We start from the raw sequence: 26,558 nt of genomic DNA on the forward strand, positions 1-26,558 counted from the left end.
TGCCCTCTTGCAGCTAAAGCAGAATAGCTTAGTCTGTTTATGCTACTGTAACAGGACACTACAGATATGTAGTATATAAAGAACAGAAATTTATTTCTTATAATTCTGGATGCAGGCAAGTCCAAGATATTAGCTCCCTCTTCTCTCTAATACTTACTGTGAATCCTCGTTGCCTACTGATTCAGGATAGAGCTCCTCAAGCTCCACATTCCAGATTCCTCCAGTGATCCCTGCCACCACTTCCTACCACACCACCTCAGGCAGGTCTGGTCCAGCAGGCTGCCCAGGGGTCCCTGAGTCTGCCACCTATGCCTGGCTGCCCATCCTTTGCACCACAGTCTCCCTCTCTGCCCATCCAAACCTGGGCTCTCTACAATGCCCAGTGCAAGTCACCTCTTCATGGGAAGCCTTCCTTCCCTGGTTACTACAGAACAGTGTTAGTACAGTGCCAGTCTCTATACCAACGTTAGTCATGACAATTTATATTGTATTAATAGTTCTCACTTGATGGGAAAATTTTGAAATGTGAATCTGTGATAAGTAAAATCACAAATTGCATGCTATTAAAATTGACAGAGTTAATCAATTATTAGCAATTTTGACACGATCTCCCTGTGACTATGCTACTCTAGCGGTTGAACCGAAATGCTCACCTGTGTGGAACAGGCATGAACTCTGGGAGTGTTGAAGCCTTTTGGCAGATATCCCTCCTCTAAAATATGGCCACTGGTATGTCACCATCTAGCCCTTGCTGCCACTTCATGGTCGTGTGGGGCAGGTCCTGCACAAATCCAGTACACGGGAGTTGGCTTGGTTTGCTTAGCTTCCTGCAGATCATGTGGTTCACAACACTCAGATGAGAGGGTTCCCCTACATCCAGCCCTGACATGTACTATAGATTGGGACTAAAGAAGAAAAAGGTATCCAAGTTTCTCTCTAGCTCTCTATCAGGCTCACTTTCTGGGAGAAAAATGTTGATTTTTCTAAAGTAAATAAAACTCTGCTCCACCCAAAGAAAGTGGCTTTTAATTCATCAGAAGAAAAGGTCAAACCTGTGTTTATTATCAAAGGATTACATAAAAGTCAATTGTGTGCTGCTGGGTCACCTACAGTGAGTGACCTCTCCTTTTTAGAATAGACAGTTTCAGTGTAATTCCAATATCATTGAGGGCCACCCTGTGTTAGGCCTAACCCTGAATGTAGCCTGAAGAACCCTTAAGATAAAGGAGCCATGTTAAGAAAATTATTTTCTGCTATACTTATACTGTATTTAGAATTCAGTATACCAAGTTCATAAGAATGAGGGCTAGCTGTGTTTCCATACTTGCTTATAATCTCATGAGACAGTAAATCCCTTTAACCATTAGATGTCCCTGCAAATGAATGTCCATTTGAGGGGGGTTAGAATGTACAGGTATAAATTGTGCCTGGTGTGGTGGGCGCTGGTGTCTACTGAATGTTCCTGCTTCTTGGTTCCACACAGTTGTTGATGTCTATCAAGGCTGGTGTGGCCCCTGCAAACCTGTGGTGAGCCTGTTCCAGAAGATGAGGATCGAGGTCGGCCTGGACCTTCTGCACTTTGCATTAGTAAGATTCTCTCTCATCCAACAGTCATACAACATTGTAAAAAGAATTTAAAAATTTAAAAGAGTCAGGAAGGAGAAGTGTGAGAGTGGCCTTTCTCAGATCATTAAAAAGGAATCAGTGTGGACTTTTTGTTGATACTGTCACAATACTTTCTAATTTCTCTAGCTATGAAGGTTCCTATTCCCCACCCCACCTCCCTATATCACTCTTGGCTTGAGCAGTTCTTGGTGCTATATGAAGAGAAGAAATATATATCACTCAAATGCATATTCTCCCTCTTCTTTTTTCTTTCTCCTGTCACCCAGGCTGGAGTGCCATGGTGGGATCATGGCCCACTGCAGCCTTTGCCTCCCAGCCTCAAATGATCCTCCCACCTCAGCTTCCCAACTAGTTGGGACTATATAGGCATATGCCACCATGCTTCACTAATTTTTTAACTTTTTGTAGAGGCAAGGTCTCACTATATCACCCAGGCTGGTCTAGAACTCCCGGGCTCAAGCAATCCTCCCACCACAGCATCCCAAAGTATTGGGAGTACAGGTGTGAGCCACCACCCCAGCCGCATCGCCTTCTTGGCTTGTGAACACTGTTGACTGAAATGTCACTTTCAGATTTCCATCCTCTGCTCCATAAAGGGGAACTTACAGCAAATATTTATTTGGATGAATGTATGGAAATGGGAATAAATTCTAGAGAAGTATTCAAGAGACACTGTTGATATGCTGCATGGGTTTGAGGTTCATAGGCAGTGAAGACAGGAGAAAATATAACTTACACTAATCACTCAAGAAGTTGGACTTCAAGGACTTTGCAGTTCTTCCTTTGGCAGTCAGTCTTGGTGCTTCCATAGGGAGTGTGCTGTGGAAGGGCTTGCGTGGGGGATCTCTTATGCCCATGTGTAGCAGGTTTCTCAGACAATGAAGTCAGTGCCTGAGGACCTTCACCTCGGTTGTCAGTCATGGCTGCAGAAGGACATCAGCCAGTAGCGCTCCCTTGGACTGGTACAGTAGCTGGGTGGGGCAGGAGATACTCTTGCTTCCTCCTCATTTGATTCTTCAAGAGAGTACATGTCTGCAATTTTATAGGACAGCTCTGATTAGCAGGAACAGCATGAGAGCAAATCGGGGCTCCACCTGGGGAAGTCAGTCCTGGGGGTGTTCAGTTCCCTGTGTGGTTTCCCACCGATCAATCGGACCCTGCACCCCCTGCACCCAGGGTAGCTGCTGATAGTGGTTTTCTTTAGGCAGAGGCAGATCGTCTTGATGTCCTCGAAAAGTACCGAGGGAAGTGCGAGCCAACCTTTCTGTTTTATGCAGTAAGTACATTTTCAGAACCAGAACTATTTGACAATTGCACATCATTAGAGTTCAAAATAGAAGCATTTCACTGACATTAATTATCTTTGGGAGAATTAATGGGAACCACCAAGAGGCCTCACAGATTCAAACAAGTGATGCTGTTTTCTCTGATGCCTCCCAGTCTTTTTTTATGATGTTGGCTACACACAGACACCCCCACCCCCAAGTCGAAGTGGTGATACAAGCTGTTGACTAGATGGTGGCCTGAGGGCCCTGCGCCCAAGGAGGTGGATGACACAGCACCCTGGTGGCCACGGTGCTGGGGCAGCCTTCCTGACTTGCTGTACACGGGGAGAGAGTACCAGTCACTCAAATGTACATGCTCCTTTTTGGCTCATGAATACTCTAGACTGGAGGCTTCACTCTCAGAGCACAGGGTTTCAAGATTTCTATCCTTTGCTCCATAAAGGGGACTTTTTAGTAAAAATAGATACTCCTTTATGGGGCAGACAAGCTCTTCATTCACCCTTATGTAATCATAAAATGTGAAGATATGTTTACAAAAAGTTAGAAATGAGACGGACTATTGAGGAAAGTCAAGTGGCCCAGTGTTTTGAAAATATAATTTGGATGTCCTTAGGTGTGACATCCATGGTCCAGCTCCATGCCCCTAAGGGCCCATTGTTACACACTTGGCTTCCCAGGTTTAGGCCACCTGCCAGACTCTGATGGCAATGGATCAATATACCTCCTCACTCAGACCAGCCCCCTCATTGTAGAGTCAGGAATACCAGGATCTACTCAACCAGGTCTCCGAACACCAGGCTAGGGTTGTTCAGTTCTGAAAACTTCAGCCTCCTGACCTCAGCACTGCAAGTATTACAAATTGGAAACTTACGATAAAACATTATTTGAGCTTTGGATTTTAGTAGGGAGACTGAACTTACATGAGATAACATGATTGGGAGGAAAAGAGGGAGAAGCAGGGAGGAGCTCGGAGATGAGCATGCCCCAGACACACTTGACATCAGAGCTCAGCTGCAGAAATGGGACCACAATGGCTTCATTGCCTGAGCCCATAGCAATTAAAGCATAAATCTTACTTGGCTGTATGGGAACATGGGCCACAATCTTCAACCCCATGGTGGTCCACTAAGGGATGGGATGGAAATGGAAGGAGGACCCACTCTATGTGAACTTCTCCCTCTCCAGATTCATTTCTTTGTGAGTACAAACGTAGAGACTTTTGGCCAGGTGCGGTGGCTCACACCTGTAATCCCAGCACTTTGGGAGGCCGAGGCAGGCAGATCACCTGAGGTCAGGAGTTTGAGATCAGCCTGGCCAACATGGTGAAACACTGTCTCTGCTAAAAATACAAAAATTAGCCAGGCCTGGTGGCGGGTGCCTGTAATCCCAGCTACTTAGGAGGCTGAGGCAGGAGAATCACTTGAACCCAGGAGGCAGAGGTTGCAGTCAGCTGAGATCATGCCATTGAATTCCAGTCTGGGCAACAAGAGCGAAACTCCATCAAACAAACAAACAAACAAACAGACTTTTGAAAGAGTTAAAGCAGAAACTCAGGTTCATCCCAAATACCGCCTCGACTGTGAAGCCTTCCGTGACCATCTCAGATGATGCTGGCAATTCTTGCCCTAAGTTCCAAGCACCTTATAAATTTCCGTATTACTTACAGCAATTATTTTATAGTATTGTAATTGTTTCTTCGGCATGCCCAGTCATCCCTCTCCCCATTCTAGTCCCCATTCATGAAGGCTGCAGCTATGTTTTTTCATGTTTAATGTTTATATTCTTTGCTTCTGCCTTGGTGCTTGGTATAGTAAGTGCTCAATAATATTTGTTGAATGAGTAACTCATGTGTAAGCCACACTTAGTCACTCATAACTTACTATGTACTGTTCCTCCCTTAATGAACTGCTGATTACCCTGAAGGAAGCTTTGAAAGGAGTGGCATGGCCTAGAAGGTAGAGATCAGAAAAAGAGAAATCATTTAAAACTAGGAGCAGACTGGCTGGGCGCAGTGGCTCACGCCTGTAATCCCAGTACTTTGGGAGGCCGAAATGGGCACATCACGAGGTCAGGAGATCAAGACCATCCTGGCTAATACGGTGAAACCCCGTCTCTACTAAAAATACAAAAAAATTAGCTGGGCATGGTGGCGGGCACCTGTAGTCCCAGCTATTTGGGAAGCTGAGGCAGGAGAATGGCGTGAACCTGGGAGGCGGAGCTTGCAGTGAGTCAAGATCACGCCACTGCACCCCAGTCTGGGTAACAGAGCGAGACTCCATCTCAAACAAACAAACAAACAAAAATCCTAGAAGCAGACCTGAGAGTGTCCTGCCAAAGGAGGGCAGCAGAAGTTGCCCTGGGGTTGAGGGACCTTGATCTTGGGCACACACACTCCTAGACACTCTCGCCATCTCTTGAAAGAGATTAATATTTGCCAAGAGTATTTCATGCTGTTTGTGACATATTCTAGGGAGGAGAACTGGTGGCTGTGGTTAGAGGAGCAAATGCCCCACTGCTGCAGAAAACCATCCTAGACCAGCTGGAGGCCGAAAAGAAAGTGCTGGCTGAAGGCAGAGAACGGAAAGTGGTAACTGGAGGTCACTTCTACAAGAGCTAACTCACAAGTGCGCTAGCAGGCGAGATCAGCAGTCCCCATCCCCCTTACCCGACTGTCCTGGAGCCGTTGGTGGACAGCTTCATAAAAGTTTCACCTGGGTCTGTTCCTCAAGCACTGTGCTCTGGTGATATGTGTGCATTTTGAAACCTTCTTATAAAAGCCATCTCTTTCATCCAGAGCACTTTATTTTATCAATTTCCCTTTCATCTCCCACTTCAACTCTTAACAATGAATTCAGAAATGAAAATCAAGTTACAGAATGGAGTGATGCGTAGGAGAAGTCAGCTATCCTGGGCTCCTCTCAGCCTTGAGGTGAAATCTCTCCTAGTGACCCACTGGCTCATATTCCTGAAGGTTTTACTTGTGAACTCAGAGGGCTCATTTCTTTAACTTAGAAATTAAGGTCTGTCATTAACATGAGAAATAGAATCAGCATAGCTTGTGATTTTGATAAATTATTTCCATGATAACATCGACTGCCAGTTCTTCAAATAATTGGCTGCCTTTGAAAATCAACATACTATAGGTAGAGAGGTATTTCCTGGTGCTTTGAGCATCTGGCAAATGTGACTCCACACCATTCCATGTTCATTGTTCAAGTTTTCTTATTAAATTCCAAATAGCAAAGCTCCATTTTTATGGAATGGATTAGAATCAAATCATATTTTTCCCAAGAAACCTGGCCATTTTCCCTCCCGAAAGAAAACTGCAAATGCTAATATTTTCATGTGCCTTCTCCAAGGGAATATTATCTCTCTTTACTGCTTCTCTGTACTGCATAGTCAATCTCTTAATATTTACCTACATTTCAATTCTTTGTCTTCTTATCGACTATCTCTACTTAATGCGTATGAAAAGAGGTAGACTCTAAAACTTAAGATAAGCTTGGCTTTTCTTGTATTCTAATTCTGTCAGCCCCACACCAGCACCCAGCCACCAAAAAGGGTCTTGTAAAGTTTCCAAGACTGATAACTGACATTTTTTTCCTCTGTGTTTTGGAGCTTTGCTTTTTTTAGTCTCTACAGGTTTTTGAATGTGTTAGAGGTAATGTTAATTAGCTAACTACTTTCTTTTAATGACCAATTTATACTAGATTAAAGATGAGGCTCTTTCTGATGAAGATGAATGTGTTTCCCATGGAAAGAACAATGGTGAAGATGAGGACATGGGTGAGTGCAGAACCAATGAGCAAGGGAAAAAGGCAAAGCAGACTCAGATTTGATGTGTGTTTAAAATAGATGAGTATTCACTTTATTGAGCAATCTGAACTCTGAGAAGATTTTTTAATGGTTCATAATTTTCTTATAAAAATTGGTATATAATAGATGTGTGTATTTTCAGAGTACATGAGATAATTTGATACATACATATAATTAAATCAGGGTAATTGGGATATCCATCACCTTAAATATTTATCTTTTCTTTATGCTATGGATATCCAAATTATTTTCTTCTAGCTATTTTGACATGTACAATAGATTAATGTTAACTATAGTCACCCTACTGATCTCTTGAATACCAGGTCTGATTTCTTCTATCTGTAGATTGTACCTATTAATCAACCTCTCTTCATCCCTCTCTCTCCACTTCCTGGCCTCTGGTAATCACCAATCTACTTTCTACCTTCACGAGATCCATTTTTTTAAGTTCCCACATATGAGTAAGAACATGTGCTATTTGTTGTTCTTTGCTTGGGGGCTTATTTCACTTAACATAATGATCTCCAGTTCTATCCATGTTGCCACAAATCACAGGATTTTAATCATTTAAATTAATGAATATTATTCCCTTGTGTATATACACCACATTTTCTTTATTCATCCATTGATGGGCACTTAAGTCGATTGCATATTTTGGCTATTGTGAATATTGCTGCAATAAACATGGGAGTGCAGATATCTCTTCAATATATTGATTTCCTCTCTTTTGCATATATACATAGTAGTGGGATTGTTGGATCATCTGGTAGTTCTATTTTTGTTTTTTCAGGAACCTCCATACTGTTTTCCATAGTGGCTGTGCTAATTTACATTCATACCAGCAGTATATGAACATTCCCCCTTCTCTACATCCTCGCCTCATTATTCTCTTTTTAGTGTTTTGGTTTTTTTGAGACGGAGTCTCCCTCTGTCGCCCAGGCTGGAGTGCAGTGGCACGATCTTGGCTCACTACAACCTCTGCCTCCCAGGTTCAAGCGATTCTGGTGCCTCAGCCTCCCTGAGTAGCTAGGATTACAGGCACCCGCCACTACACCTGGCTAATTTTTGTATTTTTAGTAGAGACTGGGTTTCAGCACATTGGCCAGGCTGGTTTCGAACTCCTGACATCAGGTGATCCACCTGCCTTGGCCTCCCAAAGTGCTGGGATTACTGACGTGAGCCACTGCACCCAGCCTCCTTTTTTTTTTTTTTTTTTAATAGTCCCCATTCTAACTGGGGTGAGATGAAATCTTATTGTGATTTTATGATTTGCATTTCCCCGATGATTACTGATATTGAGCACCTTTTTCATATACCCATTGGCCATTTTTATGTCTTGTTTTGGAGAAATGTCTACTCAGATCTTTTGCCTATTTAAAAATCAGATTATCTTTCTTTTTGCTTTTGAGTTGTTTGAGCTCCTTATATATTCTGGTTATTAATCCCTTGTCGGAGGGATAGTTTGCAAATATTTTCTCCCACTCTGTGGGTTGTCTCTTCACTTTGTTGATTGTTTCCTTTGCTTTGCAGAAGCTTCTTTGCTTGATGTGATCTCATTTATCTATTTTTGCTTTTGTTGCCTATGCTTTTGAGGTCTTACACAAAAAACCTTTGCTCAGACCAATATCCTGGACCATTTCCCCAATGTTCTTCTGACAGTTTCATAGTATCAGGTCTTAGAATTGTGCCTTTCATCTATTTTGATTTTGTGTTTGTACATGGTGAGAAATAGGGGTGTGGTTTCATTCTTCTGCATATGGTTATTCAGTTTAACCACCACCATTTATTGTAGAGAATGTCCTTTCACCATTGTATGTTCTTGGCACCTTTGTTGAAAATGAGCTGGCTATAAATGTGTGGATTTACATCTGGGTTCGCTATTCTATGTGTCTGTTTTTATGCTAGTATTTTGCTGTTTTGATCACTATAGCTTTGTAGTATAATTTGAAGTCAGGTCGTGTGATTCCTCCAGGTTTGTTATTTTTGCTTAGTATGGTTTTGGTTATTTGGGGTCTTCTGTGGTTTCATATACATATTAGGATTATATTTTCTATTTCTGTGAAGAATGTCACTGGTATTTCGATAGGTATTGCACTGAATCTGTAAATTGCCTTGGGCACTATTAATATTTTAACAATATTAATTCTTCCAATCCATCAGCATGGCATGGAATATCTTTCCATTTGTGTGTGTGTGTCCTCTTCAATTTCTTTCATCAGTGTATCATAGTTTTCCTTGTAGAGAGCTTTCACATCTTTGGTTAAATCGAATTCTACATATTTTATATTCTTTGTAGCTATTGTAAATGGGATTGCTTTCTTGGTTTCTTTTTCAGATTGTCTGCTGTTGGTATATACATATGCTACTGGTTTTTGTATGTTGCTTTTGTATCCTGCAACTTTACTGATTTCATTTATCAGTTCTAACAGTTTTTTGGTGGGGTCTTTGAATTAATGTGGTAAAAGCAGCCATCCTTGTCTTATTCGAGATCTTTGAGGGAAGGCTTTGAAATTTTCCCCATTCACTATGATGTTTGCTGTGGGTTATACATGGATTTTATTGTTTTGAGGTATGTTCCTTCTATTCCCAGTGCTTTGAAGGTTTTTTATCATAAAGGGAATTCAAATTTTATTGAATGGTTTTTCAGCATCTATTGGAATTATTATACGGTTTTTGTTCTTGGTTCTGTTAATGATTTGATGAACCACATATATTGCTTTACATATGATGAACCCTTTTTACATCCCTGGGATGAATCCCACATAGTGAATGATCTTTTTGATGTGTTGTTGAAGTTGGTTTGTTAGTATTTTGTTTAGGACTTTTGCATTTATATCCATCAAGGATATTGGCCTAGTTTTCTCATTTTGTTGTGTCCTTGTCTGGTTTTGCTATCAGGGCAATTCTGGCCTCACAGAATGAGTTTGGAAGTTTTCCCTCCTCTTCAAATTTTTTTGAAGAGTTTGAGTAGAATTGGTATCAGTTATTCTTTAAATTTTTGGTAGAATTTAGAATTGAAGCCATCAGGTCCTGAGATTTTCTTTGGCAGAAGACTTTTTATTACAGTTGTGATCTTGTTGTTACTGGTTTGTTGAGGTTTTCTATTTCTTCATGGTTCAATCTTGGTAGATTGCATGTATCCAGGAATTTATCTATTTCTTCTAGGTTTTCAGATTTGTTGGTGTGTAGTTGTTCATAACAGTGTCTAATGATTCTTTATATTTCTGTAGTTTCCAGTTGTTATGTCTCCATTTTCTTTCTGATTTTATTTATTTGGGTCATCTCTTTTTCTTAGTCTAGCTAAAGGTTCATTGATTTTATCTTATCAAAAAAATCAACTTTTTGCTTCATTGACCTTCTGTATTTTTTAGGCTCAATTTCATTTATTTCTGCTCTGATCTTTATTGTTTGCTTCCTAGTACTAATTGGGGGTTTGGTTTGTTACTGCTTTTTTAGTGCATTTGGGTGCATCATTAGGTTATTTGAAATCTTCCTATGTTTTTTGATATAAGCATTTATTGCTACAACCTTCCCCTTTACTGTATTACTCTTTTTACCGTATCCCGTAGATTTTGGATGTGTATTTCCATTTTCATTTGTTTCAAGAAATTAAAAGTTGTCCTTTATAATTTTTTCTCTGATGCATTTGTTGTTCATGATTATGTTGTTTAATTTTCATGTGTTTGTGTAGTTTCTGAGGTTCCTCGTTATTGATTTCTACTTTTATTTTATTGTGGTCAGAAAAGATATATACGATTTCTGCTTTTTTGAATTTGTTGTGACTAGCTTTGTGGCTTATAATTTGCTCTATTCTGGAGAATATTGCACATGCTGATGAAAATAATGTCTTTTCTGTAGCACTTGGGTAAACTCTTCTGTAAATATCAGTTAGGTCTGTTTGGTCTAGTGTGCAGTTTGACTATGACGTTTGTCTTCTGTCTGAATGATCTGTCCATTACTAAAAGTAGGGTGTTGAAGTCCCTATGTATTGCAGTATTGTATTACTGTATTGCAGTCTATCTTTCCCTTTAGATCTGTTAATGTTTGTTTTATATACTTGGATGTTCTGGTGTTGGGTAGATATTTATAATTGTTACTCTTGATGAATTGACCCCTTTATCATTATATAATGACCTTCTCTGATCTAAGTATAGTTTATCTTGCTCTCTTTTCATTTCCACTTGCAATGAATATCTTTTTCCATGCCTTCACTTTCCGTCTATGTGTCTTTATAGGTAAAGTGGGTTTCTTGTAGGCAGCACATAGTTGGGTCTTGTTTTTTTTTTTTTTTTTTTCTTTGAAACAGAGTTTCACTCTTGTCGCCCAAGCTAGCACAGTCTTGACTCATTGCAACCTCCGCCTCCCGGGTTCAAGAGATTCTCCTGCCTCAGCCTCCCAGTTAGCTGGGATTACAGGCATGGACCACCACGCCTGACTAATTTTGTATTTTTAGTAGAGACGGGGTTTCTCCGTGTTGGTCAGGCTGGTCTCAAACTCCTGACCTCAGGTGATCCACCTGCCTCAGCCTCCCAAAGTGCTGGGATTACAGGCATAAGTCACTGCACCTGGCTCTTTTTTTTTTTTTTTTGAGACAGTCTAGCTCTGTCACCCAAGCTGGAGTGCAGTGGCATGATCTTGGCTCACTCTGACTCTGTCACCCAGGCTGGAGTGCAATGGTGCAATTTCAGCTCACTGCAACCTCCACCTCCTGGGCTTAGGTAATTCTCATGCCTCAGCCTCCTGGGTAGCTGGGATTACAGGCATGTGCCACCATGCCCAGCTAGTAATTTTTGTATTTTTAGTAGAGACAGGGTTTCACTATGTTGGCCAGGTTGGTCTTGAACTCCTAGAGTGATCCACCTGCCTTGGCCTCCCAAAATGCTGGGATTATAGGCGTGAGCCACTGTGCCTGGCCAACAGTGGGTTTTATACCTCAAATGTCTTCTTTTTGCATATTAGTATTTTTTTCTTTCAGATTAAAGATTTCCTTAGGCATTCCTTCTTCTTCTTTTTTTCTTTTCTTTTCTTTTTTTTTTGAGATGGAGTTTCACTCTGTCACCCAGGCTGGAGTGCAGTGGCATGATGTTGGCTCACTGCAACCTCTGCCTCCTGGGTTCAAGTGATTCTCCTGCTGCCTCAGCCTCCCCAGTAGCTGGGTTTACAGACGTGCTTTTTTTTTTTTTTTTTTTTTTTTTTTTTTTTTTTTTTTTTTTTTTTTTTTTTTTTAGTAGAGACAGGGCTGGTACCTTGGCTCAAACTAATGAGTGGGGCAATCTGGCTTCTCTCAGGAGAACTTGAATGGAGACAGAGACTATTGAAGCTGCAATCTGGTAGTATGTGCTGGAGCTGAGAAGTCACGGAACATCATGCCGACTCTGGGCCTGGGGGAGCCACTTTTAGCCACACCTGGCTTTTTTTTTTTTTTTTTTTTTTTTTTTTTGTATTTTTAGTAGAGACAGGGTTTTGCCCTGTTGGTCAGGCTGGTCTTGAACCCCTGACATCAGATGATCTGCCCACCTCAGCCTCCCAAAGTGCTGGGCCACCACGCCTGGCCCGCCTTCATATTTGAGGGATAGCTTTGCTGGGTATGGTATTCTTGGATGACCTTTTTTTTTTCTTCTTCTTTCAATATTTTGGAAATGTCATTCCACTGCCTCCTGGCCTATATAGTTTCTATTGAGAAGCCTGTTGCTAGATAAATTGGAATGATTCTGGGAAGCTTAACCATAAAATATTTTGTCTCCAGTCACTGGACTTCAAACATACTGTGTCAAATCTCTCTTCTGATCTTTAGCAGCATTTTGGGCCCATTACACAGCGCTTTGATTATGTTCAAATATAATAGGTGTGACTTTCATGGCAATTACCAGGCATCAAAAAAAGCTGCATGTAATAAAATGGAGGGAAGCAACACCAATAATTGAAAGCAATGATGCTGGTATTTCCTTAGTCCTTATTTGAACTTTTTAAAAAAGCTCAAGCCTCTTTTTTCACCTCTTTCTTAAACATTAGAAAATCTTTCCTTCCCAGAGCCCTACAACCTCTTTCCTATCTTCCCCAAATATTAACTCACAGACTTTACACTCCTGGGTATCACAGTACTTCCTGAACCTTTCATATGAGAAAACTTGGCCTGACAGAATGAAAAAAAGCTAAGAGTTAGGAAGGCTGTTGCTGGGATGGTGTCTCTTGGTGGTAACCGAGACACAAGGGAAAACCAGAATTAGGCTCAGGAACTGTGTTGATAAGAGGAGGAAGATTTTTTAAATTATTGCTTGAAATAGAAAGGCTGTTTTTACATGTGTGGAGAATAAGAATTGTTTGAGTTGGATTCTAACAAGGGAGAAGGCACAGTTTAGGACAGCAAGAAAACTTCAAGGGTGAAGAGAAAATCAGTGATTGTGATTCTGCAGGAGACATCTGTTACTCCCCTGTTGTATTATCTCCTCTTTCTTCCCTCCTCCATGATTTCCTCCCAAATCAAGTCTCTCCCACCTAGAAAACCACCTAAGATACTGCCCTTGCCCTCAGTCTTCCTCTTATTCACAGCCAAGCTTCCTTTGTCCACACTATAGGCCACCTTCACTTTCCATTCGTGCCCCGACCTATTGCAATCTGGCCTCTGCACTCACTACTCCCTGAAATGGTGCTCATTGGTGGCACCAACAGGTAGTTTCCAGTGCATATCTTATGGGATTTTTCTGCAGAATGAGATGATGTTCACAATGTCTTCCTTCTCAAAACCTTCTCTTCCGGTGTCTAAGATGTGACGACTTTTCTTGTTTTCCTTCTATGTCTCTGTCCTCTCCTCAGTTTCTCCTTCATTGGCTTCTTTTCTTGTGCTGTTCTTTTAACCTGGAACGTCCCAGGCCCCTGCTTTGGTCTCTTCTCTTCTTCCTCTACTTTTGGGTGATCTCATTAATCAATTTATAATGGAATTTATTGTAAAAGTATCTTAAAATCTAAATATTCATGATATAGCAGAAATAGTAATCTCAGAAAGAAATAATAGATTTGTTGCTTGAAATGATTTATACATTTTGCAATACATGTTTTTGAGATTTTTCAGAGTAGAAAGCCCTCTTTAAATGTAGAGATTGTCTTGTTTCATTTCAACACAACCAATGTAAAAGCTGAGAAACAAAATAGGTGATAGAGAATGATGATTCTGTCGAGAGTGTAGATAACTCACCAAAGACAAGTTTATATAAGCAGGAGGACAATGGAGGTGGGCTCATGGACTAGACACAGACCTCCTTATAGCTCCTGTGGGCCTCAGCAGTGGACTGTGATCTTGTGGCACCTCCTTCATTGTCATAGCTAATTGGACTGGTGGATGCTCATTCAAGGGCAGTCAATCAGCAGACTGGCCAGTGAGCTAGGGCTGGTACCTTGGCTCAGACTAATGAGTGGGGCAATCTGGCTTCTCTCAGGAGAACTTGAACGGAGACAGAGACTACTGAAACTGCAATCTGGTAGTATGTGCTGGAGCTGAGAAGTCACGGAACATCACGCAGACTCAGGGCCTGGAGGAGCCATTTTTAGCTACATAGCGGGAAAGGGAAAAAGCAGCAGAGCCACAGGAGCCAGTAGAGTGAAAGGAGAGCATGTGGCAGACAGCAGGTAGAGGCTGGGTGGGAATCACGAGGGGGTGACAGGAAGGGATGAGGGCAGCCAGGTCTGTGTTGCCCATGCTCCAGGCCCCCTCTCACTTTCTCCTATACCTCTTCTTACCACTCCCCAGGCCAACTCAATTCAGTTGTTTCTGGATTTCTGGTCCCAAGCAGTCTTTCAGCAATCCCTTCCCCCATGTTCCTCCTCCGCCACCTGCCCAGGTTCATTGAGCCAGTTTCTGAGTCTCTGTTCCTTGCAGCAAGATGGAGGTTGAGGTCTGGAGTCAGACTGGTACATCCACCAGAGTCCAGGTTTGCAGGGGCAAAACTAAGGCCAGGGGAGGGAACCCTGAGAGCCCAAGCCTGTGCCTAGCACTTGGTGCAATGGAGCCTTGTGTAGCATTGTTTTTTTGTGGATGGACTCCCGAGAGCCTCAAACATCAGCATCTGACAGCACCATTTTTGGCTTAGTTTCATCAGAGAGGACCTGTACCTTGGCCATCATTAAACCAGATGCAGTGGCCCACGGAAAGACCAATGAGATTATCATGAAGGTAAGAGAGACAACACTTACGTGCACCACTGTCCTTGTGTCCTCTCTTGTGGATAAACAGGGATGGGGCACCGGGCAGTGATATCTTAGTGCAGAAAGACGACTTCTAAGGGATTGTAGCTCAAACTCCATTCAAGCAAATGAAAATGTTAAATCTGATTGGGACAGATAATGTGGGGATCAGTGTCTCCATAGCCTTTAATGTTGCCTGTCTTTATTTTTTTACCTTGCAACTAAATTAATTAATCAATGTGAATTTGGGCTTGATTTACCCTTTCAGAATATTTATATATATTCTACAGATTCAGGAAGCTGGGTTTGAAATTCTAACAAATGAAGAGAGAACCATGACAGAGGCAGAAATGCGACTTTTCTACCAACACAGAGCTGGAGAGGTCAGCTCATCTACTTCCACAAGTTCAACACGCTGTCGTTTCTCTTCCTCCAACATTATGCTTGTAGATTGATATTAGTTTGTAACAGAAGAAATTATGAAGAACCAAAATAGGAACAGCAAGTGGGTCACAAATTTGTTCTCAGAATGACAATAGGCTGTATCAGGTAAAGTTTTTTGGTTGCAAAGAAAAGGTTTTGACTCTAAGAAATGAATTAAGGAATTTATTAGAAGGATAACCCATAGTTGAAGGGAGAGTTTAATGAGAAGGGCTTGAAGACAAAAGGAAGCGAGGGATCTCAGAAGCAAAGCCTCGAGCATATCACTTTAGACACTGCCATTGGATAACTCAGATCTAACCACCTTCCATTTGCTTCTGCTGATGACCCACCTGCTTGGGAGTCTTCTTGGCTTAGCTTGGGCCATAGCCCTTCCTCTCATGTCAGGGGTGTGTGTGTGTGTGTGTGTGTGTGTGTGTGTGTGTGTGTGTGTGTCTGTGTTGGGGAATAGGCATCATGGTTGTCAGTCAAATTTGGACCAAATGAAATGGATAAGGGCTGTTCCCCAAAGGAAAACCAGAGTACTGTTACTTGAGGAGGAAGGGTTGTGAGGCATTGCATGAAAAAAAAAAAAGTACCAACTATATTTCACCCCTTGGTTATCCAGCATCATATGATTTCCATAGATACGGTCTTTTAAATGTCTCTGCCTAACTTATATAATCATCTCATGTTTATTCCCAAATGAGTCAACTTAAAACTCTTGTCATTCTGAGTGCTCTGTGTGTGGCTGGTCATCACTACCACCCATGCCTGACACCCTCCACAGCAGGCAGAGGTGGCCAGGCAGAGACAGAGCGCAGTGGCTGAGAGGTCACGGGCATGCTGGCTGGTAGCAAGGCTGCCCCCTAACTCCCTCTCATCCCGTGGGTGAGATGGGCTTGCTGATCCTCTGCAGGCCCTAGCAGCTCCTGCCCTGGGTCACTGTTTTCCCTCCCTGTGCCTAGGAGGCATTTGAGAAGCTGGTACATCACATGTGCAGTGGACCAAGCCACCTCCTGATCCTTACCAGGACTGAGGGCTTCGAAGACGTGGTCACTAGCTGGCGAACCGTCATGGGCCCCTGTGACCCCAATGTGGCCAGGAGGGAGCAGCCTGAAAGGTGACGTCACCAGCTGTGGTCCTTTCATCCATCTTAAAACCTGCATTCCAGGAGGCTGAGTCCCACTCAAAGTGTTCAGCCTAGAATCGTGGGTAACACAGAGGACTCTCTGATGGCCAGGAGCCTCTCTCTTATATATTTGGGGAGACCCTGACATCTTCCCCCTCTGGCCCAGCCTGTACTGAGTGCGTCCTGTGAGGTGCCTCCTCCCCTGCTCTGTTCTCTTCTGAAGGCTGCTTCTGGATTCATTCCTCAGCCGCTGTTTTCTCTTTGCAGCCAGAGGATTCCATAGGGTACTCCCAGGAAAATACAGATTCTAGGGTCCCATTCAAGCCTGTCAGAGACTCTGGGCCAGGGCCTGAGAATCTGCACTGTAGTCTCAATGCCATCCAAACCTACTCCCCATCAGGGTGTCCTGAGGCCCTCAGGAGTCTGAGTACATTGCACATTGCACTGGGCTTCCTTGGCCTGCTCCTTGGACATGGGAATATTTAGCCTGGCACCAGCAATACAAATCCACTGTACCTTGGCCTTTGAAGCTGACAGGCGCAGACAACAGGAAAGAAATTAGAGAGGCCAAGGAACTGCAGTTGTACTTTGTAGCTGTAGGGGACCAGGAACATTTATATATGAGGCAGGCTGGGCTAGTGAAAGCCAGCTCAGGATTCAGATCCTAGGTCACTGCAAGTCTCTTCTTAGCCTGAGTTCTCTCAACTGTAAAATGGGGATATAAGCATCCATCACGAGTGTGTATACATACATGTATATACCTCACCGAGAGTAGTGCTTGACACACAGGAAATCATAGCAATATTATTATCTTACGAAGTTATTGCAAGGATAACTATGCAAAACTTTATCAAGCACTTGGTACGGTGCTAGCCTTTGGCAGTAATATCGACAAAATGGCAGCTCCTGTGCTTACACTATTAATCAGGCATCTTTAAAACGGGGGTAACAGCAGTATGTCTCATAGAGCTGTGGCGAAAATGCAATGGGATCATGTAAGTAAAGTACCCAACTATGTGCCCAGCACACTGCCATGACCAAATAAATGCCAGCTACTATTATTATTGCTGCTGTTCTTGGTATTTCCTGCAGAGAAATCAATTTCACAGGAATGCAGGGTGCTGATTGGTAGCCGGTGATCATGTTGCCAGAAAGCAAAACATTTCTTTTCAAATGAAACAATTGTTTCTTTTACATTTTGCCAATGTTCCCAGTCTCCGAGCTCAGTACGGCACAGAAATGCCCTTTAATGCCGTCCACGGAAGCCGGGACAGAGAAGATGCTGACAGAGAACTGGCATTGCTCTTCCCCAGTTTGAAATTTTCAGACAAAGATACAGAAGCCCCTCAGGGTAAGTCATCAAGGCAGATTTGATCTTTATTAAATCATAGATACAAGGAATTTGTGACTATGTGCTTGAGTGTGTGGGGGATTGATAATTTTTGGTAACTAAGTCTTCAAACTAATACAGTCCTGTTCTGAAAATACAGGTCATTATATAACTTGAGTATCAATACTAAACTGTTTTGTGTCCTCATAGAGTAACAGTGTTGCTTTTTAATACCTCATTAAATTTTTTGCTGCTTATTTTGGAGTCATATTTTTGTTGCAAAAAGTACTTTATTTGCATTTCCCTGTGGAAACCATTGGGAAAATTTCATTAACTTTCTGGAAGCCTACCTCAAAGCCAGTCAGAGGCCAGACACACTCCACACACTCCATGTTAAGCCCCTAAGGGCTCACTGAGAAATGCAGCTATACAGAAGGGGCTTCAACCTGGAGCTTGCTGTGACCTCATCTCCCTCAGCCCCACATTTCAATGCATGACCATTGTTTAGGACCTTCCCTTCATGGGAAGCATTCAGACAGCCTCTGGGAAAGGCATGCCAGGTGGCATCGCCACCTCCAAATCTGGGTGAGAGCCCCAAGGGGCCCGGAGCCCATGTAACTAAGTCTACCCTACAACCAGTGAAACTGCTGCATTACATGTCTCCGGTTTGAGCATGAAATGAGTGGAAGAGGCTGGGAGATGATTACCTTGGGAAAACCCAAAGGATGCGAGGGTTGGATTCTTGGGAGAAGGCCACATTCCATCTGAAATGGAAATAACCCGTGTGTGTCTAAATGTTTGGGTTTTAATCAATATATTTGCCTAAATGTTTGATATGCTCATGGTCTCAAGATCTGAAATGCAGCCAAGTCAAAATAGGTGGACTTGCCACTGCCCTGTGAAGCAGAATTATTCCCACTGCCAGCTGAGGAACAAGCTGAGCATGCCAGAGGTTGGGGAGCCAGGACATCTTGGGAAGTGTGGCTCTATGTGGATCAGAGACCCACTGACACACTCCAGGCCAGCTTTCCTCTGGGACCTGTCCTCAGAGAGTCCATGATGCATTTCCTTATGTGTCCAGGGTTGTGGGGCACCTTCAAGCTTTTGGGAATAGGGGGTGGTGATTGGAAGCAAATAGCTGTAACTCAGAGCCAAGTCTGGGGCAGGTGGCTGGGAAGTTCTCACTGGGCTGTTGGGAGTGCTGAAAGATCATGAGACTGACGTTTTGGCCTCAGGTGATGAGAAAAGGGGTTACCTGCAGACCACACCCTGGGAATAAGTGCACAGTCTCCTTTGGACACTGAAGCAGCCTGGCTGGGGTGCTGTTCTGCCCATTTATTCTGATGTGTCACACTTTCTCAGCTTTGGGGAGCAGCATATGCCTCCATTGTACTTAGCACTATTCCTGCTAAAAAAAACGCAGGAGTCAAGGGGACAGACAATCCCGGGTTTGAATTCTGGCTCCACTATTCCCCAGCTGAAGAGCCTCTGAAAGGTTACTTACCTTTTCTGGGCCTCAGTTTCCTCATCTGTTAAATGGAGATGATAGACTCGTCATAACCACAACTAACTTCATAATAAAAATCTTCATCATAGAGCTGTTGTGAAGATGAAAGACAGGATGTAAAGCTCTTGGTCTGGCATACGACATGAATTAAATGCTCAGTGTTACCCATTCTGTTTAATTCCTGGTCCCTAACACATATCAGGACTTCTTTGCTGGCTCTCCCTGCTCTGACCTTTAACTTCCCATTTCTTTGTGGATGGTGGGTGGGACAGAAGGTCTGGGACAGGGCTGTTTCAGGAGTCCTACCAAACATCTGTCATCCCACAGGCGGTGAGGCTGAAGCAACAGAGGGGCCCACTGAGGCGCTTTGCTTTCCCGAGGATGTGGATTGAGATGGCTGTGCTGCTCTTCCGGAGCACGTGACCAGGGGTCTACTGCACAAAACGGACCTCCAGAATTGGAACTTACTCTTTTGAGTACCAATACTTTTTGGTTTAGCTGTCTTTTGTAGACAATGGAAATAATACGGCTGGGCGCAGTGGCTCATGCCTGTAATTCCAGCACTTTGGGAGGCCAAGGCAGGTGGATCACTTAAGGTCAGGAGTTCGAGACCAGCCTGCCCTACATGGTGAAACCCTGTCCCTACTAAAAATACAAAAAATTAGCCGGGCGTGGTGGAGTGCGCCTGTAATCCCAGCTACTTGGGTGGCTTAGGCATGAGAATCGCTTGAACTGGGGAGGTGAAGGTTGCAGTGAGCCGAGATCATGCCACTGCACTCCAGCCTGGGTGACAGAGTGAGACTCCGTCTTAATAAAAAAAAAAAAAAAAAGTAAAGAAAGAGAATAGTATATACTTTTCTGCCTTATTAAACAGTATGTAGAACACAGTTTTTTTTTTTTTTTCTGTCTTTGGGATTTTACAAAATAATTGAACATCAGTTATTTCATCCTGTTGTGAGATACAGTGTCATCTCAGAGGATACTGGGTTATATGAGATGGTGTTTCCCCGACAATAAATCTACCTTATGAATTAAACAATTTTAGAACTTAATTTGGTAACCATGAGCTTGAAAACAGTGCAAGATTGGCTATGACACTTTCAGGCACCCTGATGCCGAGGCAGATATAAATAGGCTCCAAATGCTTCCTCATGCTGCCTGCCCAAGTCACACCAACAGTCATTTAATGCTGCCAGATTTTCCCATCTGCAGTTCTCCATTACCAAGGCATGTTCATAAAGCAATGCTTAGACGTTAAATTTGGAAACAGGGTTCATCTAATTTTCTTGACACATCCCTCCCCCATTTCTCTGGTTTCTGATTCTGGGTGACACCTAAATTTAAAAGCTGAGAGCTCCTAGTGGGGCCAGGTTGCCTTCAGCTCTCACTGAATTGCCTGGCTTAGCCATCCCTCTGCAGTTCTCCCCTTGAGGGACACAGGATTTCAGTAAAAAGTAGCTATTGTGACCACTTGGAAATTATTGGCACACAATGCCACCCTCTCTAACCACTTTATCTGTAAATTTGCCAAGTGCAGGCATACTTTTTCCTGAGGAGGAGGCCATGTTCTTCTATACTAGGAAGCAAATGCCAGCGTCTTCCTCCTTGCTGGTTTTGTCCATGACTTGAAGTTCTTTAAATGGGCAGTTAGCTCCCAGAGGACGTCTTCGTGGGTGCATCACACTTCGTCAGCCTAGCACAAGAGACTGTGCTAGGCCCTGAGCTGGCTCTGGGGATACATGGATAAGTCAGTCCCCAGAGTTGGGAACCAAGGCCGGTGACCTTCAATAGGCCCTACTGTTTAAGGCCACTGTGTTTGCCAGGACCTTGTGTCACCCCTGGATGGAAACACACATGTCCACAGTGCTCATCGGAACCTGTACAGGATCTCAATGTGCATGACAAAGCCCTCACTGACAGGATCTGTCAGGAAGCTGGATGCACTATTCCAGATCCCCAGACTCACAGCCCACCGTGGGGCTGTGCTCTTCCCTTTGGGAGTGGGCTCAAGAGCGGGGCTCATATGGTCTGTGCCCACTTCAGAAGTGGCAAACGACTTGGAGAAGCCCTATGCCTGGGCTTCCATACCACAGATGTGTGTGGCTCTGAATGAGCTACTTCGAGGGGGTGCACCCAGCTGACAGCCATCTGATCTCCCCAGAATCTGGGAAGCCAAGGATCTACCAACACTGGTGAGATGAGAGATGGAGCCACCAGGGCCTCCCAAAGCAGGGGAGAGAGGGGAAAATGAGATTGGGGAACTGAGCCTGTAGGGGGAGAGTGTTCTTGTGTCAGTGATGGATGAAGTAGCTGGGCAGGGCAGTGGGAAAGCAAGTGGGGCACTAGGTGATGGGGCCGGAGTGTTAGGAATGGTGACATGCCTCTTCCTCCCATTACTGGTGACTCAGGGATGCTGTGGGTTCAGCATTGCAGGGCATCTCTAAGAGTCCACAAGTTTCATGGCATAAGGAACAGGGGAATGGGGTGTAAGGGGGTTCCCGAGAGTGGCTCAAATATCAGCCCACTCCCAGAGTATGGAACTCATTGGCAGAGACCCTAGGCCTGGTTTCCCACAACAGAAGCAAACAAGGAAGTAAAGGATGGGTGCCACTTTTGGTTTTAAGACCCGTTGGCTCCTGGGTGTGAGTGCCTGACAGGAAGGAGGGCAGACTCGGCTCTGTCAAGGAGGGTGGTTTTATTTCAGGACTGGCTCTGGACCTCCACTCAGCCTGAGGGCAGAGTGCTTGCCAAAGCCAGGAGCCAGGGGCTACAGAGATAGAAGGAGGAAAGGTGGCTTAGTAGTCCACTCAGTGGACCTTGGTGGGTTCCCTCAACCTTCCCTAAAGCCAGATCCTAGACCTTCTCTCATGCTGGAAATAAACATGTGCCTCTCTGCCCAGTAAACAGGGAAGGGGCAGGATGGGGACAGCACCAGTCCCTATCCCAGGTGGCAAGAAATTGGAACCTTTCTGTCAGCCCTCCAGCAAGATCTGGGGTGGGAGGCCCCCTTCCTCTTTTCTTAGGCTTCACTTCCAAGTTTTCCCTGTGGCAGTTATGGGAAACAGGGGCCTGCTTGGACCTGCTCCTACTCTCTTGGCCTTACCTTGGGTCCTCCCAGAGGTTCCCACCATGATTATTCCCTCTCTTGCCCACCTCATCATCCTCCCACCACACTCTGGTACAGGTGTCCTTGGCTTTGTTTCCAGTGAGGCCTTGAGATAGAAGGTGTGCCTACGATTCAGAGAAGGGAAAGGTGGCAGTGCGTGGTAGACGAAGAGCAACTGTGTGTCCTTGCAGAGGGACAGCAAGCTCTTGCACACTGAGCAGCTGGTGGCAGTGGAGATGGGGCATACCTAAGAAGAGGACAGAGGGGATGGACATGACATTGGGGACGGGATACCTTGTGGCTGGGAGTGCCCACCTTCCCTGTGAAGGTCTGCTGGCCTTCAGAAGGAGGCCAAAAAGAGTGGGGTCCCCAGACTGCTGCAGATGCCTCTAGGAGCCACAGTTACCCTAAGGCACTGGGTCCCACTCTGAAATGCAAAGCACTTCCCAGCCCTTCATTTACCAAGAATCACAGGTTCCAAAAGTGTGTACACATTATCTTCTGATGTTTCCTAATGTTCTAGACATTTGGAAAACAGACTCCTTTTTAGAAGTTGCCACGATTTTTCTTGGCTTTTATTAGCATGTGTTAAAATCATATTATCCAAACACTACCAGAAGAACATGTATTGTTCTGAATAAAGTGCTTAAGGAAAAAAAAATGCAACTTATTAAATTGGACATTCTTTTCTAGTTCATAAATTTTGGATTACAATGAGGGCACAAAAGGAGAAACAGAATGCAGTATTAGAGCGAGAAGCTTAGTTAAGAACTTGGGTGTAGACACAAGACCATGTCCACTCTTCCCACTTCCTTGCTGACTGAACACTGCACCTGCATAAAGCAGCAAACAGCTTTGTTTCAATAAATACATTTCCCTTCATTCAATTCAGAAAAGTTAATTATAGTAAAGCATTTTTAATTTGACCATCTGTTTATACCCACAGGCAAGATGTATCCACAGAGTTTAAGTGTGAAAGTGTTATTTCATTGGGCTTTCAGCTCTCTAATGCTATTTGGGTTCAAGATTGTCTCAGCAATTCATTACTGGTTTCTTTATATTTACCTGGTACTATTTAATACCAATACTATAATGTTTTGCGTTAAAAATGCCAACCAAGGATATTTTCACAGTACTAGAAATGAGTGGGCCTAAGGTTTTCTTCCCAATAAACTAAGTTTTCTTTTAACCGGGTTTCTCACATTAGCACTGTGATATCTGCACAAAACCAAGTCCTGTTGGGACAGATTTTAAAATCAGTGATGTTCTGAAAAAATAGTAACTTGAATCTTGGGTGGTCATGTTGAGAGCAGGAAAAATTGCATTAAATACATTTTTAAAACATTCATTTGCAATCAAACATTTAAATCTTCCAAGGAAAGTACAGGGTGGTGATAGGGCGGCTGCAGTGTGAGCAACCCCATCAGGAGTGGCTGGTGGGTGGGCTTGGGGCTCCATCAGTGGCACACACTCACCGCAAGCTTCTGGACCACAGACCTTGCATCCTGCTTGTGATGCCTTTGACCTTCTTTTAACAAAGAGAAAGGGCAGGCTGCTTCTACCTTCAAACAGTCAAGAGCAACTTCTGTTGAGTTCACCTTGCTGCTGACCCAGAAGTTGGGTGCAGAAAGGCTAATGGTACTTGCTGTAAAAAGAAGTCATCTTCAGTCATCCTGGGGAGATTCCCTTGCCCCTCTCTCAACTTGAGTGCTTTTCGCTTCATGCAGGAAAAGATTTTAGTTGCATCTTTTATTAAATTTCAATCTCATTTTACAAAAGCATACCAACTAGCAATCCTGAGCAACTAATATGAAATTTGCTGAATACAGCTAAGAGAAAGCTTTCTAAACTATCCTGTTCTTTGATTCTTTCTACAGGTGTGTCTGTAGAACATTCTTTAGTTTCACAGTGATATATGCTGTTTCAGGAAGCACAAGGTGTTCTGTTTCTGGGAAGTGATGACCTACTTTTAGTTTGAGCACAAGTTTCCATGACTGGTTCTAAATCCGGCCAGATATTGCTAATACCAATGACAGGAGTTAGGGCAATTGGGAGGCTCTCGGTCCCTAGTTCCTGTCAAGGGTAAGCCCCATCTGGGTCATGGCTGGGCTTTCACTATCAGTAGTTATATTTCCCTTTGATGCTTCAAAAAGCCTATGGTGAATCTGTCGCCTCACTTTACTCCTCCCTGTCTGTCTGACTTGGAAGCCTGAGAACGTATTAAATTAGGATGAAAAAAGGCTCTGTACCTGCTAATATTGACGGCAGTAAGATGCTAGCTTACTATTTTTGCACAGCACCATGTATAGTGCCTGTTAATCAGGCCAACTATAGCCAACTTTTTCTTTTTTTTTTTATATAAAGAAAATCTAAGTTGAGGTTCAGAAATGCATATATTTTTTACTTACAAATATTCATCTGACCAAAATTCAACATAACCTTTATGGAACACTTAACAATTGTTTTGTTTTTAAAATAACATTTCATTCAAACTGTATATAATTCAGTAAAGTTTTTTATACAGCAAGCAATGCTTAAACCCTGGAAAATCTGTAGAAAAGAGATTTTCACACAAAATAAGAAAAGAAAAATCTGAGGTATCCCTCACACACACACATCCATTCATTCTGGCCCATGTACGTGCACATACACGCGTGCCTGTGTGTTTACACAGACATATTCATTCTCACAAAGTGGCTGCAGCATAGGCAAAAAATTGTAGGTCCAAAGGAAAATGACTGATTGTTCTAATAAAGAGTCCGGGTAGCTCAGAAAAAAAAAAACCAAAACAAAACACAAGAGTCTTCTGAGGAAATTACTACCTCAAAAAAAAGTTCTCAAGATGAATTTGAGATCTAAGCCTACTAAACTGCTTTTGCAAAACAGCTCCCTGCAGTCCAAGGTGACTTGTGCAAATAGAAGGAATCAAATGAGGCTGGTTCCTGTACTTCCTTAAACAAGGAGGTGGGATGCTCGCAGGTGCCCAGGGGCACTCCCATCATGCCAGGTACTGCTGCAGTGCCATCTTTGCCCTGAAATCACAAAATTCCTGTTAGCCATCATCTCAGAATTGTAATTGGGGTAAAAAACCCTATGGTTCAATGATGATAGTTGGGGAAGTCTAAAAAAGTAAATCTCCAGAGGGAATTGGGGTGAGCCCAGGTGGGCACCTACCTTAAGGGGCAGAGATCTGCAGTGGGCAGATACCTGAAATCTACTCTGGCTATATTCTTATTTCTGTGGTTCTCTCAGAGGGCTGTTCCTGCACTTAAACCTGCTGCAGCTCAGTGACATTCCACAGTCCCTGGTATGTGCTGACATTCTATAATGTTTTCTTTTGTCACTGGCATATAGTTGTGATAGGTCTCAAATTCTTCACTTTTTCTTACTGCCATGTAGGTTTTACACAGTGAAGCACAACACTAGAGGAGGACACTTAGGGTTCTGGGAAGCAAATAAGAAAACTGACCAAGGAAATGGTATTGAGGTGATTAGAAGGTGCATGGAAGGGGCCAAGAGCCCATAGGATGAGGCTGTCTTATGCTTTACATGCCTCAAAACTGTGGAAAGCGGCTACAATTTCATCTTGTTCTTCTCATCACACCTGATGACTCCATAACTGATCAATGTGAGATGTGCGTTGTTATGGTGATGGGGGAAGAAGGAAATGGGCCAGGTAAAAAGGAAAAGATAGAATGTAGGCCAGTGCTGTGGCTCACGCCTGTAATCCTAGCACTTTGGGAGGCCGAGGCGGGCAGATCACCTGAGGTCAGGAGTTCAAGACCAGCCTGCCAACATAGAGAAACCCTATTTCTACTAAAAATACAAAAATTAGCCGAGTGTGGTAGCGGGCACCTGTAATCTCAACTGCTTCGGAGGCTGAGCCAGGAGAATGGCCTGAACCTGGAAGGCAGAGGTTGCAGTGAGCTGAGATCGTGCCACTGCACTCCAGCCTGTGTGACAAGAGCGAAACTTCATCCCAAAAAACAACAAAACAAAACAAAAAAACCCCAAAAACAAATCGAAGAAAAAAAAAGAATGTGAACAGTGACTTAATCTATTCTGATCCTTGTAAAAGTGGCCTCCTTTGAGGTGGGCCCAAGGAGGCCTCCTTTACTATTCCTATCACAAACTTAGCAAAGTTTCTAAAGAGGCTG

General features: G+C 43.4%; 2 protein-coding genes across 17 annotated transcripts in view; one reads left to right on the plus strand and one right to left on the minus strand.

Annotated features, from left to right (window-relative positions):
• Positions 1-26,558, plus strand: part of NME9 (NME/NM23 family member 9) — a 58,587-nt gene that overhangs the window by 9,187 nt on the left and 22,842 nt on the right. For 5 of the 10 annotated variants that reach the window (XM_073023581.1, XM_008008993.3, XM_008008995.3 and 2 more), the window contains 9 exons: positions 1,484-1,587; positions 2,831-2,902; positions 5,383-5,499; positions 6,623-6,698; positions 14,813-14,895; positions 15,197-15,289; positions 16,295-16,449; positions 17,673-17,809; positions 19,623-20,142. In XM_073023581.1, coding sequence (XP_072879682.1) covers positions 1,484-1,587; positions 2,831-2,902; positions 5,383-5,499; positions 6,623-6,698; positions 14,813-14,895; positions 15,197-15,289; positions 16,295-16,449; positions 17,673-17,809; positions 19,623-19,687 — 902 coding nt within the window. In that variant the 3' untranslated portion in view covers positions 19,688-20,142. Of the gene's footprint in view, positions 1-1,483; positions 1,588-2,830; positions 2,903-5,382; positions 5,500-6,622; positions 6,699-14,812; positions 14,896-15,196; positions 15,290-16,294; positions 16,450-17,672; positions 17,810-19,622; positions 20,143-26,558 lie in introns of those variants that run through there. The other 5 variants (XM_073023584.1, XM_038002816.2, XM_073023582.1 and 2 more) reach the window with 4 other exon arrangements.
• Positions 22,959-26,558, minus strand: part of ARMC8 (armadillo repeat containing 8) — a 110,358-nt gene continuing 106,758 nt past the window's right edge. For all 7 annotated transcript variants that reach the window (XM_008008981.3, XM_008008979.3, XM_008008985.3 and 4 more), the window contains one exon: positions 22,959-25,433. In XM_008008981.3, the coding sequence (XP_008007172.1) occupies positions 25,400-25,433 (34 nt within the window). In that variant the 3' untranslated portion in view covers positions 22,959-25,399. The remainder of the gene's footprint in view (positions 25,434-26,558) is intronic.

Source organism: Chlorocebus sabaeus, chromosome 15 (assembly GCF_047675955.1).
Source record: "Chlorocebus sabaeus isolate Y175 chromosome 15, mChlSab1.0.hap1, whole genome shotgun sequence".
Lineage (NCBI taxonomy): Eukaryota > Metazoa > Chordata > Mammalia > Primates > Cercopithecidae > Chlorocebus > Chlorocebus sabaeus.